Source organism: Anabrus simplex, chromosome 11, assembly GCF_040414725.1.
Source record: "Anabrus simplex isolate iqAnaSimp1 chromosome 11, ASM4041472v1, whole genome shotgun sequence".
Lineage (NCBI taxonomy): Eukaryota > Metazoa > Arthropoda > Insecta > Orthoptera > Tettigoniidae > Anabrus > Anabrus simplex.
The window spans coordinates 47,259,734-47,276,559 of NC_090275.1; the positions used below are offsets into that span (position 1 = coordinate 47,259,734).

General features: G+C 37.6%; 1 protein-coding gene across 1 annotated transcript in view; it reads right to left on the minus strand.

Moving 5' to 3' along the window:
* The window catches only part of LOC136883123 (uncharacterized), an 86,374-nt gene extending 71,414 nt beyond the window's left edge, over nucleotides 1–14,960 (minus strand). The window contains exons 1-3 of the mRNA XM_068229602.1: nucleotides 14,947–14,960; nucleotides 5,710–5,809; nucleotides 1,395–1,470 (exon numbers count right to left, since the gene is read on the minus strand). Of these exons, the coding sequence (XP_068085703.1) occupies nucleotides 1,395–1,470; nucleotides 5,710–5,790 (157 nt within the window). The 5' untranslated portion in view covers nucleotides 5,791–5,809; nucleotides 14,947–14,960. The remainder of the gene's footprint in view (nucleotides 1–1,394; nucleotides 1,471–5,709; nucleotides 5,810–14,946) is intronic.
* Between the last annotated feature and the right edge of the window lie 1,866 nt (nucleotides 14,961–16,826).

Genomic DNA, 16,826 nt, shown 5'->3' on the forward strand with positions numbered 1-16,826 from the left:
ATTACAATTTGCTTTACGTCGCAATGACATAGATAGGTTTTTATGACGTCGATGGCATTGTAAAGGGCTAGGAGAGGGAGGGAAGTGGCCGTGAACTTATGGTAAATGATTCCAATCCGTAATCCATCTTCCCCAATTTGTTCTCCTCAATTCCAACTTTTATTATTATCCTTCCTAATTTTAACCACTCCACTCAAGTTTAATCATCTAATAATGCCATTCCAAGCCATATCCCCACTGACAGCTCGAGCTGTTCGTCTTCTTACTTCCAAGTCTTCCCAACCCAAAATTTACAACATTTTCTTAATACTACTCGTTTGTAGGGAATCGCATCAAATCATACTGCTTTCATTTGGATGTTATCCAGTTCACGAATCAAGAAATCCTGGTAGAATCATATTGTAAATGCGGTCTTGTCAGTAAATTATCGCCCTATCCCTTACATCCTTGCTACAAGCCCTCAATACTGTCATAACCTTTATTCACAATCCCGTCAATGTGATAAACCGCATAAAATATTTCCTTATAACCCTAAGTACTTACAGTGATCCTCATGAGTTATTATCACCCCATTAATACAGCAATTAAAACAGAGTGGAATTTTCTTGTTGGCGAAATTAACAACCTGGCTTTTCACCCCGTTTATCAACATGCCATAGCCTGCTGTCCATCTCACAAATTTGTCAAGATGTTTTTGGAATAGCTTACACTCCAATAACTTATTCATTACTCTATGCAGGATAACATTATCCGCTAAACTTTATATCTGTGATTTTAGTTCTTTACTTGTATAATTTATGTACGGTATATAAGGAAACACAGAGGTCCAATAACACTGCCTTGTGGGACCCCCTATTAATCATTACAGGATGAGATCTAATTCTCTGAGCAGTATTCTCTTGAAGTTCAGCCACCCATTCAGTCACTCTTTCGTCTAGTCCAAGAGTCCTCATTTTCGTCAGTAATCTTCCGAGATCTACCCTTTTAATGCCCTTGAATAGGTCAATGACGATAAATTTTCATTTGACCTCTTGATTCTAAAATATCTGCTATATCTTTGTGGGAATCTTAAAGTTGATACTCCCGGGAATAATGGTCCAAAATCACCACGTGGTCCTTAATCATTAACAAAAATTTTTTCACCTTGTGTTTGATATCCCGCACACGGAACACTAAACAAAATACCTGTCACTAACAGACGATAAACAATGAAGAACTCACAAACTGGCCGGCACATGACACACAAGTAAACAGACGACTTTCACTTCTTCCCGGTGCCAAATTACGTAACGTATGAAGTAGAAAGTAAAAAAAATTAAATAAAGAAGGGTCCTTCGCGTCCGGATAAGGTCCGGACAATCGAGATTCTACTGTATTTTCAAAATAGCACTTACCATTCATTCCACCGTTTTCTTTGGCGAGATGATCCGCCACAGATCCTATGCCTACAGTCTGTAGTAGCGAAAGTACCTGTAAAACATATAGGGCAGTAGTGAAATGTGAATTATAAGCTAAACCTATGTTAAAAATATTAGAAGGATAGAAACATTGAATATAAATATAATACGATGACGATGATAATGAAAATGGTTGGATACATGAACTACAGACTGAAGTAGTTCTCAAATATGGATAATCACTCTCAACTATACAATTGTAGCCTCCAAACGCTTTCCGCAGAATTTTGCGTTCATTCTTCAGCAGGCCTGTTAACAAACTGTAGCTGCTGTCGGTAAGCGTTCGTGAATTAAGAAATAATTAATAATAATATTAAAAACCAATGTAACCGCAATCGGTTAACGTGTCTAGCAAATAATAAAAATACTAATAATAACAAGATACAAATTAGATAATAATAATAATAATAATAATAATAATAATAATAATAATAATAATAATAATAATAATAAATAGGGAAAATAGAAAAATCTCAATGTTGCGGTGGTTTTACACCAAAGCTTGGAAACGTGACGGTTAACTTATCAATACGCAACATCGAACCATAGGCAAAGTAATCATAACTTACAGGCCTAACAATGACAACTACGGACCGAATTGTGGAAGGTAGAAGGAAGCCCTATTGAGGTCCATGGGAAAGTATAACGTTTGGGGAAGAAAAGGTTCACGATCATCCACCTCGAACTCATAATATTGACAAATTAAAAGATACAATTACAAATAAAGGAAACAACTAGAACAACCAAGTTCAATATTACACAAATCAATCATTCAATCTAAAGAGTTCTTGCTTGTTGTTTTAAGGGGCCTAACATCGAAGGTCATCGGCCCATAATCTAAAGAGTAAAAACCAATTTAACCATTTTACACACACAGTCACTTTCTTTTTAGAGTCCAACAAATAAACATATGAAAATACAAAGATAACATACGATTATTCTTCTTTTCCCACAGTCCAATTTTCCAAGGTCAGATAAATATTTTACAATCACTACACAAACAAGCAACGCCTTTAAACAAGTGATTACGAATGTGGCTTCACGTGACTCCCACTTTCGTGTGAAATGACTAGCATATTCATAAGCGAAGGCGGCCAAAGCCAGAAGCGCAAGAAAGATGAATTTTGTCGAAAACCGCTACAGTTACGAAGACAATGCATATGACGTTCCTTTGCAGAATATGTTACTTCGGGGTCACACTGAGCTCTTCGTTTTGTATAGGGCCAACCAATTACCAGTTATTTCAGTTGATCAGTGCAAAAATTACCAAAACTGGGGACATACCATGTAAACAAACAAACACACACCATCTCGTTTTTATTAATGGTATTTATTTATTTATTTATTTATTTATTTATTTATTTATTTATTTATTTATTTATTTATTTATTTGTCTTTAATAGTGGCGAAGTTAGGACTCATGGGCCTCTCTTACACTTAACCACGTAATTGTACAGGAAAAACCGTAGAGGATATTAAAATATTTTAAAAGAAACTAATTTGTATCATAAATTCAAAATAAATACATCATAATTATACCAATATGCACATTTCATTTGTAAAACTAATAAATGAAATTTAATGATAAGTTTAAATTAATTTAAAGAAAAGTTAACTAAATTATACACACATCCACACATCACCATTCACCCATCAAGATTCACACCGTGGGCTGCTGCATCTAAGAGATACCTTCTGTAGGAAGACTTGAAAGACGCCAGTGAGTTACTACTTCGGATGTTATTTGGAACAGAGTTCCATAATCTACTCCCCGTCGCAATAAATAAGCGATTAAAGGCAGCTGACCTGCTAAAGGGAATGGCAAGTGTAGTAACAGAGCGTGTATTATGCTGGTGAAAAGAGGAAAGGTATGTAAAGTTTGATTACAGGTACAGGGGAATTCTCTCAGTCAGTGATCTGTACACCAACAGGGCTACATGAAGATTTCTGAGTTCTTCAAATTTTAGGAGGGAAAGTTGCTTGTAGTAAGGTGTGACACGAGTGTCGTAGCGTAACGAAAATATAAATCTGATGCAGGAATTCATGGTGCTTTGTATTTTTCTAATTTGTTCTTTCGTTGCATCTATGAATACAGCATCAGAGATTTCCAAATGGCAGCCAATGAAGGACATTTTAGTGGGAGTAGTGTGAAGAGAACAACAATATACGGTTGTAAGAGCCAAGAATCCTAGTAATGTACTTCCAGAAGACATTCACTGAAAATTCATATCTGACTCCCTTGGGCAATCTGCGCATCTAGGTACAGTATAATACTGATGATAAGGAGATGGGAAGAGGGTGAACCGGGTGTTGTCAGATAGCCTACACCTGTCGAATAACACCAAGGTGACTGCTCAAGGCTTATTTTCCCAACCGCTGGACGAATCACCATCAACAGGGTCATACGCCCTCACTCCATATGAGCGGCCCGCGAGGGCTTTTAAAATATTTTTAGAATGTGAAGAAAATTTACAAATTTTTTTCATAGCTCGTTCAAAAATGTATTATTTTTTATACCCTTTATAGATCCAAGTCAGAACTTATTTATTCTTTAATATTATTTCCTTTTTTTAGGTATTAACTTGGTCTGAATGGGTTACATTTTATCCAAACTGCAGCTTAGAATGAGCCCTCACAAATGCCTTTGCTGGGTCTTAACCATTACAAAAACGGCTAAGCGATCCATACCAATTCTTGAACTTCATGCTAACCTCATTGTGGACATTTTATGAAATTTAGTATGCACTGAATACCAAGAAATACTTTAATTGCCATTGGTGTAAGAAGTGTTTTCAATTCTTCGTTACCGGGCGTAAAGACGCGCGGCTGTGAGCTTGCATCCGGGAGATACTAGGTTCGAATCCCACTATCGGCAGCCCTGAAGATGGTTTTCCATGGTTTCCCATTTTCACACCAGGCAAATGCTGGGGCTGTACCTTGATTAAGGCCACGGCCGCTTCCTTCCAACTCCTAGGCCTTTCCTATCCCATCGTCGCCATAAGACCTATCTGTGTCGGTGCGACGTAAAGCCCCTAGCCAATTTTTCGTTCTTCTCTCCTTGATAGACCTGGCTGGTACACTGTGCTGCAAACTGGAAGAAATTTTCAGGGAATTTCTTCTGGAAGCACATGACTGCGATTCTAGGCTCTTATAACTGTATATCATTGTTCCCTTCACACTAGTCCCACTGAATTGTCTTTCTTTTTTTTTGTTTTGACTGCATTAATAATTTCAGTTTATCTTTAGGTTTTCCCCCTTCTTATCATTTGTCAAATAATTCAAACAAACTGACATTGTGGGGTGCTATTCTTCCAAATTCAATTGTCCTGAGTATAATAGGCTAGTGTTTATTTTTAATTTCTCTCTGTCATGCAATTATAAAGTAGTGTTTTAACCAATTCAAATTATTCAACTTTCATTTATGCATATTATTTCACAGTAGTGCCTCCGTTCTATTTGTAGAATTTAAATAAATAAATAAATAAATAAATAAATAAATAAATAAATAAATAAATAAATAAATAAATAAATAAATAAATAAATAAATAAATAAATAAATAAATAAATAAATAGATTTAATTTAATTTCCGGGTTGAACCGTGTTGTACTTGTACGCACATCACGTACAGTTTGCCGACGTTTCGAATACATTGCAGTATTCTTTTTCAAGGCGACTGGCAGTGTAATTTCTGCCTGGGAGACTGATTACCTCGGATCGAGTAGGGGTATTTCAATCGCCTTGACAAAGAATACTACAATGTATTCGAAACGTCGGCAAACTGCACGTGATGTGCAGACAACTACAACACGGTTCAACCCGGAAATTAAATTAATTCTTCACACCGTGGAAGCTTCACTTCTGAAATAAATTGAATTTTATTTATTGAAAGACATAGTTATTTATGATCGCTTGATTTTCCCAAGGAGAAATTTAACACTTTTTATTTATTTTTAGGTTGTCTTCTTGGAGGAGAACTATATAACTAAAGGACTGCAGAATTCTCGTAACAAATGGAGAATAGCTTTTTCTTCATATGGTGCTTACTGGGGATTGAATCGCTAGTCCTTTTCTCCATCCGCTATATTTTCAGCATCCTCCAGTATGGCCAGAACTCGGAGGCGTAAATTATTTTCTGTTTTAATGTTCCAAGTTTCGGCGCTAATAAGGAAAGTTGAGAACACCAAGGTCTTTATCAGCGTTTGTTTGATGCCTCTGCTTATCACACGATCCTTCCAGTTGATACATACTTACCCCAAAGGCCACTCCGGTGAAAATGGAGCCCTGTCTAAGGGAACATCCGCAGCAACATTTATTCACTGTTAAGCACTTCATCTTCTTCAGGAAAGTAAACCTGGAATTAGAAGCAAAAATAGATGAAATTAAATAAATATTTAGGCGGCATAGTAGTTACTATTATAAAGAGATGAAATGAAACTGTTTATACTTGAACGAGAAATGTTGATCTCCAGAAAGTATTAAACTCAATTACTTCACTTCGTACGTACAATAACATTTTCTTATGCATTCTATATTTATTTTATGCATTTATTTTAATTTTCAATATAAAGGAAGTGAAATCTGTAGTTTGATCAATATTAGCATTAGTTTTGGTATCAAAGCAACAGTTACTAAAATAATTTGTTGCTTCTAAATTACTAGTGGCTATTAGAACACAGGGCGAGGCAGAAAATTAAGGAGGTGATTCGGGAGGAGATAAAAGGAGATTACAAAGCCAGGGTTCTTTTTACCACTGCCGGAATCTGTAGCATGTACACAACAGAACTCTATGCTGTATTTGAAACTCTACCGCAGTTTCTACTGTGTGATAACTCCTTGAGATCGTTACAGCCTAATGATGCACGCTTCCCGCGGCACACTCTAGTGCAGCGGATCCAGGACCTGCTAGCTCGGTGTTGGATTGCTAGCACCAGAATCACATTTCTGTGCCTTCCAAGCCTCGTGGGTGTAGCGGGAAACGAGTTGGCTGTTAGCGCTGCCAAGGAGACAGTTGATAAACGCACCTCGTATAACAGGATCTACGCTGGCGTGGGTAATAAATGACTGGTGGATACCATGAGCTTAATGCCAAGTTCTGTTTCAGTCTCTCCGTTCGACACTCTGCTGTACACCCCCCTTCTTATATCCTGCAAGCCTAGCACAGTGTGTTGCAAGCGTGAGTGAGAGGGGAGAAACGTTCACTTCGCTAGTTGCTACGGAAGTGTTCACATCGGCTTCTGGTCGGCGCTTCTACTTCTGCTGTAGGGAGGCCAGCTGGCGACTTGGCTTAATTTCGTTTCCAGTAAGCATAGTAGCAATTACCCTCTCCAATACCTTCCGTCCCCTCCTTTCCCATTCAAACTTGTTGCTTCACGCATGTTTGTACCATCGGACAGTAATTGCACTCTAATACAACATTTCGACCGAGATCTAAAACTGCCAAGGAGGCAGCCACATTGCAACTTTTTTGTGCACTACAACTGTATGTTGCTGATTCATTTGATGACACTAGAGCAAACTCTCTGTCGTTAGTAAGACACATATTACGGGTGTGCACGAGATCTTTTCGTACTAGATATGGTCATGACATAGAGATTCATAGCCTGTACACCTCTGAAGGTACTGTTGCCAGGTAACATCACATCACACATTTTGTTTCATGACATTATTTCGGTACAAAAATTTTCGGACGGCCCCCAGGGCTCTTTTTCATAAAACTTGACGGGTTCGACAATTTCGACAATTATGTTAGATCTGACAAATTTGTAAATATATCACTACAATTTGCGGTTTCATAAATGTTACAATTTCTCCTTACTTGACAAGGAAAATCATAGTAACTTGTCAAAGTTAAAGAACTTGTTTCATGAACGTGACAATTGTATGTCAGACGCGACAATTTTATGTCAGATCTAGTAAGTTTACTATATAACGCACTAGATGGTTCCGGATGCGATGAATAGTCACTCAAGTTGAAGGTTAGGCTAATCCTTTGTCGAAAAAACCCGGCGTGGCCTCATTTAAATTTCTTCACCACTCTCACTACTGCTGTTACTGCAGTTCATTATCCATAAGAGAATTTAAATCACAAAACATTCACGAAAATGAACTCCCAAGTTATACACACATTACTTATAAAGAATACCTGTCACTTCTGCAATGACAATTTTACAAATTTGTAAATATGTCAAAAGTAATGACATATATCTGTTTCATAACACTACATGTGGGCTACAATTTGACAAATTTGTCAGATTTTTACCTGTCAGTTCAAACGTTTTACGAAACAGACATTTGTAAATTTATCGTACAAATCTATAATTTTGTAACTTGTAAGCTTTTATGAAACAGGATATTGTCAATATGTAAACGTTATGAAATAGGGCCCAGCTCTAAGTCATAATTATGTAAAAAGGTAAATTTTTTTGCTACTGAAAAAGTTTAAGCTTGTAGTCAAGTTAGTTTCACAGTAAAGCCTCAGTATGAATGAAACAGAAGAAGCAGAAAAATATAAAAGAAAAATTTCATTGCGTTCTACAAATAATAAACCGCACACCGAGTAATGCGGCTTGAAAGATAGTCGGCTCTACATAGTGGGCAGGCCTCACCGAGATGGCTGTCCTGAGAACAGTTTTCTATGGTTTCTCATTCTCACTACCGGGCAAATACTGGGACAGTCCCTATTCCAAGGCAACATATGATTCTTTCTCGCACTTCATCTGACTTCAAATCACCACCACACATCTCCTGGCCTGAGAAAATTGTGTTACCCTCTAGGCGGCTACCCTACCACTTCAGGGTAAGAATTGAAAAATCCCCGCAGTGATTGTAAAATTACAGCCTCCTCCTTTATCCGCACTTGTGACCGGCAATAGCAAGTAAAATGCAATTCAGAACACTAAGTAACAACTGCAGTGGTCGTCTTGAAATATCAGGCGGTGAAAACTCAACAACGACCTGTTGTTTGATGTACTGTCTTGGAGTGATGCTGAAACACCTGTTGAAGGCAGAGGACGGTGGAAATATGTCATCACCTGATGTGCTCAACCACACGGGACGACCGAAGTCAAAGGCTAAACTGTCTCCTGGCCCTTTGGCTGAATGGACAGCTTACTGGTCTTCGGGAGTGTTAGACCCGGGTTCGATTCCCGGCCATACATCAACCAGCCGTCGCACTGAATCAGCGCATCCAGGGTTCAATGCTACGGCGGGTAACACGTTATGTTTGATTCCCACCTAGGCCATGGCGGACACCGATGTCCTTGAAGAGGGTTAAATTAAAGACAAATTTCCAAAAAAAGTTGGCGCCCAACGTGTTAGTGCACTCTAACGGAGGACATTTAGAATTTTTCATGGAAAAAAGTGTTTCATGTGGTTTGCTGGTACGTTCTGTTCCTATGTGTTTCCCATGACCAATGTACTATGTAGAGTTCTAAAAAATGAGTTCTAACATGGAAATGAAGCGTCTCCGGACCCATGTCCATATAACATATTTTCTTCTTGTACGTGTGAGGAACGTGTCCTGAAAGTTTGATCTACTTTATTTTTACACTTTGTGTACATACAAGACATCACAGAACGACGCAGTAAAGTATCTTCCACTTAGGGTGGCGTCAGGACAGGTTTCCGGTCGTAAAACTAGGCTTTATCCACACCAAATGTCAATATCAATTAATTCGGGAAAAACCCATGCAGAAGATGATAATAATAATAATAATAATAATAATAATAATAATAATAATAATAATAATAATAATTGTACCGGGTGGTACACCTCTACGACGCAAGTTCAAATCTTGCGCCAATTTAACCTACTCTACAGGAGAAACCCTGAACTTTAAAAATCGAACTAACTCTACGGTTTACCAGAAGATGTCACTGAGTGTTTTTTGATTTACTTTTGTTTTTCTGTGATCAAGAAGTGTGGACATTCTCTAACAGATGTCTCTACCAAAAACTATGGTAATACACTCTGGTGCAAAGGAATGAACCTTCTTGAAGAAATTTTGTATTCAAAAGTTGTTGCCTTTACTAAATTTTTGTACTTTTATTTTTGGGTTGGCAATATTAATCCTTCCTTCCGCCATGTTTGAACTTAGCCAATCCCGAATTTCTTTAATTAATTCTCAGCCAATCATGTATGTCTTCTTCGATACGGATATGTAGCTCTTAGCTATCCAATAAACTTGAGGGGGTGTGTCTACTCATTCTTGAAAAGTCCCGAATTTTCCACGAGGGTATAAAAACTGCTGATTTTCTTGTCTCCGGGCCACTAGTATAACATCTAGCTCAGTGTGCGGATATGTAGCAGCGGGCGGGAAGCACCCCGTTCTTCAGGCACCAGTTCTTCATCAAGGTAATGGCCTCTTAACATCCGTATCTATTGCTAGCTCAGCAGTTTAACTCTCGGGGAAGGTTCGAAACCTTTAATATGTAACCTACCATTTTAAAATGTAAAGTCCTTTTCAGTCTATGTAAAAACTACAAATCTCTTTTACTGTAAAGCGCGAATAGAGAGCGCTTTACCCTCTCGAGCTCCCCTTCATCTTGAAATTGAGGTGACTACGTTTTCATAACCGTTTCTACGCTTCCTTAATGTGTTAAGTTTCCTCATACGAGTCACCTCCATAGATTGGGATTAGCCCCTGTATTATCGGCCTAGTGCCTCTTAGGTTTTAATATGTGTATTTAGGAGTGCAAGTTCTCGCCTCCATTCCCCTTGTATTTAGGGCCGTTTAAATTAATCTATTATTTTTTCATTTTAGGCCCAGTAGAATGGGTACAAGTTGCCCCTGTTCATTTAGAAGTATGCCTTAAGGGCAGTTGAGTGTAAGGTCTGCTTATGGCCTCCTGATAGGCTTGAACTATTGAGAGCAGGTCTGCTCTCTCCTAAATTTTATCTCTGTGTGCCTCTAGGAGGCTTAACATTGTAATTAGGAGCAAGTGCTCCTTGGCATGATGGGGTTTTCTGCCCTTTTGTTCAATTTTGTACCTTGGTAAAGTTGGGCTAATAGCTCAAGGATTGTGACTGGGGCTCGAAGCCCAAAACCTTGTAAAACACCCCTGAACGGGTAAAATTATTTTGTACCTGCCTTTCGTTGTTATTTCACCTAGTGGAAATTGTTAAATGTTGTTATCTGTTATTTGTTGATTTTGAAAAGAAAATATAACCTTTGTTAAAGTTTTAAATTAACTTTAATTTTGTAGTTGAGACCTATTCCAGCCCACACCTTCTTTCACCTCTGACTACCACGGATATCTCCGTAACAACAACAACAACAACAACAACAACAATAATAATAATAATAATAATAATAATTCTTTCTATCTATCTATCTATCTATCTATCTATCTATCTATCTATCTATCTATCTATCTTTCTTTCTTTCTTTCTTTCTTTCTTAATCCGTTTACTCTCCAGGGTTGGTTTATTCCCTCGGACTCAGCGAGGGATCCCACCTCTACCGTCTCAAGGGCAGTGTCCTGGAGCGTGAGACTTAAGGTGGGGAATACAACTGTGTAGGAGGACCACTACCTAGCCCAGGTTGCCTCACGTGCGCTGCTGAACAGGGGCCTTGTGGTGGGTGGGAGGATGGGAAGATCGGAAGGGATAGACAAAGAAGAGGGGAGAAATCGGTCGTGGCATTAAGTTAGGTACCATCTCATCATTTGCCTGGAGGATATGTGGGAAAACCACTAAAAACCATTCCGAGGATGTCTGAGGTGGGAATCGACCTCTCCCCTACTCAGTTGGCCTCCCGAAGCTGAGTGGACCCCGTTCCAGTTCTCGTACCACTTTTCAATTTCATAGCAGAGCCGGGAACCGAACCCGGCCCTATGGGGATGACGGCTAATCACGCTAACCACTAGACCACAGAGGCGGAATAATAAATAATAATAATAATAATAATAATAATAATAATAATAATAATAATAATAATAATAATAATAATAATAATAATAATAATAATAATAATAATAATAATAATAATAATAATAATAATAATAATAATAATAATATACTTTTTCTACCGCTTTTACCCATAGCTGTGGGGTCGCGAGTGCAAACTGTGACGCACATGTGGATTTGGCCCAGTTTTACGGTAATATGTCCTTCCTGATGCCACCCCTATGTGGAGCGATGTAATCACTATTGCGTGGTGCTGTGGCGGTGGGTAGTGTAATGTGTTGTCTGAATATGAAGAGTAAAATGTTGGGACAAACACAAAACCCCAATCAACGAGACGGAAGAATTAATCAGACGCGATTAAAATCACCGAACCGACTGGAAATCGAACCCGGCCCCTCTGAACCGAACACCTCAACGCTGACAATTCAGCCAGGGAGTCGGACATTAATAATAATAATAATAATAATAATAATAATAATAATAATAATAATAATAATAATAATAATAATAAATGTACCGGGAGGTACACCTCAACTCCGCTCATTCAAAATCAGCGCCTTAATAAACTCCCCTATCGATCAAAAGGTGAAACTTATACTATATGAAGTGCAGTCGCTTAAGTGCGGCCAGTATCCAGTAATCGGGAGATAGTGGGTTCGAGCCCCACTGTCGGCAGCCCTGAAGATGGTTTTCCGTGGTTTCCCATTTTCACACCAGGCAAATGCCGGGGCTGTACCTTAATTAAGGCCACGGCCGCTTCCTTCCAATTCCTAGGCCTTTCCTATCCCATCGTCGCCATAAGACATATCTGTGTCGGTGCGACGTAAAGCAAATAGCCAGCAGCAGCAGCAGCAGATACTATATGAAGTTGGAACATTAATCAGAAGATGTCACCACTGAAATATTAGGTAATTTTGTTATTGTGAAGTTTCCTAAACTGATTGAATTTCTCCTTGTTTTGTTTTGCTATACATCAAGAAGTTGGGACATTTTTCCACAGATAACACTACCAAAAAACTATGATCATGCACTCTGGTGCAAAGTAAAGGAAGTTGTTTCTGAAAGAAATTTTGTGTTTATAGGTTTTTGCTTTTTGCTTTTTGCTTTTTTTTTTGTAACTCTAGGTTTGCACCACTTGTCTCATCCCGCCAGTTTTGAATTTGGCCAATGAAAAATTTATGTAATTAATTTTCAACCTATCACAGGCTTCTTGTTCAATTTTGAGTGTAACCTTTGAGTTTAACCAATAAAATTGAGAGGGTGTGTACGGATTAGCCCCAAATCCTCTCGAACCTTCCCTGAGGGTATATAAACTACGGCTTTTCATGTTTCCTTGTCAATTGATCGCCGTCTTTCTAAGTGTGTGTGTTAAGGCAGGAGGCGGGGCGCCTCATTCTCCGGCCCGCAGAACATCTACAAGGTAATGGCCACATAAGTTCTCTTTTCTGTAGCTACCTCCGCAGCTTTATCCGAGGGGAAGGTCCGAATATCTAACTATGTAACCAACTTTTCTAAAATGTAAATCTTCTTTCGGCTAATGTGAAAAATTCATAAGGTCTTTAACTGTACATTGGGGATAGAGAGTGAGTTACCCTCTCGAGCTCCCCTTCATCTTGATTTGAGGTGACTACGATTTAGCAACCTTTTTCTCTGTAATATTTTAAGGCAATTTCCATGCGAGCCACCTCAGTAGTTTGGGAATAGCCCCTGTTTCATCGGCCGAAAGCCCTGTTGGTTTTAATTTTTCATTATCTGGGAGCGTTGTGAACGCCTCCGTTCTGTTTGTGTTCGGGCCATTTATTTAACCTATTCTTTTCCGCAAAGGCCCTGTAGGTTGGGTACTAGATACCTCTGTGTAATACTATTTCTATTTGTAATTTGCGCCTTGAGAGGCCAGAAAGTGTTTGAGTTTGGTGTAATGTTGCCTCGTGTAGGCTGGAAGAAACTGAGAGCCTGTTAGCTCTTTTCATGGTTTGTAATAGTAAAGTGTGCCTCTGGAAGGCAAGGTATTGTAAATGTTGGGAGCAAGTGATCTTGAATTAGGGGTTTTCTGCCCTTACCTAAATAATACCATTTCATTGTAAACTTGTAACCTAGGGGCTTGTAGCCCAGAATTGTCAAGGTCTGAATATTGAATTTTCCAATTTTTGAAATTTTCATTGTACCTGTAACCTCATGTTGTTCCGTCAGTGAAAAGATTGTTAAGTTAGCGATTTAAAGAGAAATAACCTTTGTTAAACTTTTAAATTCAATTTTGATGTGGTAGTTAGATCCATTCAACACTCGCACCTTCTGTCACCTCTTTCTGCTCCACGGATAATCTCCGTAACAATAATAACAATAATAATAATAATAATAATAATAATAATAATAATAATAATAATAATAATAATAATAATAATAATAATAATAATATGGAAGGAACTAAATCAAGATTCGACCATCAACCATTAATCACTAAATGTGGAATAATTTCCCAAGTAGACAAGTTCAAGTATCTAGGTGAAATTATTCAGCCAGCAGGGTTAAATCATGAAGCTAAAAGAGAAAGAACTGCTAAACTGTAAAGGGCTTACAAAATCACATGGAACAGATACAACAAAAGATGTATATCAAAAAATGCAAAATTACGACACTACAATACAGTCATCAAACCAGAGGCACTTTATGCATCTAAAACACTGATCATTGGCGGCAGGTCACAAATGAAAAGCATTGAGAAACAAGAGAGAAAAATTCTCAGCAAAATTCTAGGACCAAAGTTCGAAAATGGAATTTGGATGAAAAAGAAACCACACGAAATTTTTCAATTCACAGAAAAAATCACAGATACCATCAGAAAGAGACGACTAAAATTCTACGGACACCTACACAGAATGGATAACAACAGGCTGACAAAGAAAATTCTAAACTTAGCTCTAACCCTGAAAATTCGCAACAATTGGTTAGCAGAAATTCATGAAGATCTACAAGAAATGGGTACTGAGGACGAAACCATTCAAGATAGAATGAAATTTAGAAGCTTAGTAAACAAACATAAATTTGCAGAGAAACCAACAAGAAAAAATTCAGGCTGGGCAGAAACACCCAGAAAGGAAGACAGTGAAAAAAATGAAGAGATATTGGGAAGAAAAGAAGAAGAAACATTGTGCAAAAATAAGTTCAAATGCGTTCCACAGTTGGGCACAACGAATCATCATCAATAATAATAATAATAATAATAATAATAATAATAATAATAATAATAATAATAATAATAATAATAATAATAATAATAATAATAATAATAATAATAATGTTTTAACGTCCCACTGACTACCTTTACGGACTTCGGGGACGCCGGAATTTTGTCCTGTAGGAGTTCTTTTACGTGCCAGCAAATCTACCGACACAAGGCTGACGTGTTTGAGCATCTTCAAATACCACCGGACTGAGCCAGGATCAAAGCTGCCAACTTGGCCTCAGAAAGCCAGCGCCTTAACCGTAGAGCCAATCAACCCGGCTAGGAGAATAAGAAGAAGAAGAATAAGAAGAAGAAGAAGAAGAAGAAGTATAAAAACCTACCTGTAATCTCACGTTACCTTCTGTTCCTCCGGCACAGACCAAACACCACTGTCACAAATCAGATGTTATCACAATATAATAATGCATGCTATCTTATCTGATAATGATAATGACAGTTCGTTGTTTTACATGGGAGAAGAGCAAAAGGGAGGTCACGAATTAAGTAATTTAGTTGACTAATCGATAGGACATCGGAAATTATGCTTTGAAAAATAATCGCGCTTATTTCACCAGGGAGAAATGTGCACAATTTCAGTCCCACGTGAAGAAAATATCTCTGGTAGTGGCAGTAGCGATTATTGTTTTGAGATGAAGTACAACTGACCAATCATCCTCTCGTAACACTAATGAGAGAAAAAATGGAAGACATCCGATACTTCGAAGAATGAAGGTATCGGTTAAAGAAAGGGCAGGGCCACAGATGGCGTGAAAATGATCCTCGACTGGTTTAAATCGTCAGTTGCGAATAATAAAGAGCATGCGCGCCGATTCATTTTAAGATGAGCTTTGGCGTAATCAATCAATCAATCAATCAATCAATCAATCAATCAATCAATCAATCAATCAATCAATCAATCAATCAATCAATCAATCAATCAATCAATCAATCAATCAATCAATCAATCAATCAATCAATCAATCAATCAATCAATCAATCAATCAATCAATCAATCAATCAATCAATCAATCAATCAATCAATCAATCAATCAATCAATCAATCAATCAATCAATCAATCAATCAATCAATCAATCAATCAATCAATCAATCAATCAATCAATCAATCAATCAATCAATCAATCAATCAATCAATCAATCAATCAATCAATCAATCAATCAATCAATCAATCAATCAATCAATCAATCAATCAATCAATCAATCAATCAATCAATCAATCAATCAATCAATCAATCAATCAATCAATCAATCAATCAATCAATCAATCAATCAATCAATCAATCAATCAATCAATCAATCAATCAATCAATCAATCAATCAATCAATCAATCAATCAATCAATCAATCAATCAATCAATCAATCAATCAATCAATCAATCAATCAATCAATCAATCAATCAATCAATCAATCAATCAATCAATCAATCAATCAATCAATCAATCAATCAATCAATCAATCAATCAATCAATCAATCAATCAATCAATCAATCAATCAATCAATCAATCAATCAATCAATCAATCAATCAATCAATCAATCAATCAATCAATCAATCAATCAATCAATCAATCAATCAATCAATCAATCAATCACTACTGATCTGCATTTAGGGCAGTCGCCCAGGTGGCAGATTTCCTACTGTTGTTTTCCTAGTCTTTTCTTAAATGATTGCAAAGAAATTGGCAATTTATTGAACATCTCCCTTGGTAAGTTGTTCCAATCCCTAACTCCCGTTCCTATAAACGAATACTTGCCCCAATTTGTCCTCTTGAATTCCAACTTTATCTTCATATTGTGATCTTTCCTACTTTTAAAGACACCATCCAAACTTATTCGTCTACTGATATCCTCCCACGCCATCTCTCCACTGACAGCTCGGAACATACCACTTAGTCGAGCAGCTCGTCTCCTTTCTCCCAAGTCTTCCCAGCCCAAACTTTGCAACATTTTTGTAACGCTACTCTTTTGTCGGAAATCGTCCAGAACAAATCGAGCCGCTTTTCTTTGGATTTTTTCCAGTTCCTGAATCAAGTAATCCTGGTAAGGGTCCCATGTACTGGAAACATACTCTAGTTGGGGGTCTCACCAGAGACAAATAAGCTCTCTCCTTTACATCCTTACTACAACCCCTAAATACTCTCATAACCATGTGCAGAGATCTGTACCCTTTATTTACAATCATATTTATGTGATTACCCCAATGAAAATCTTTCCTTAT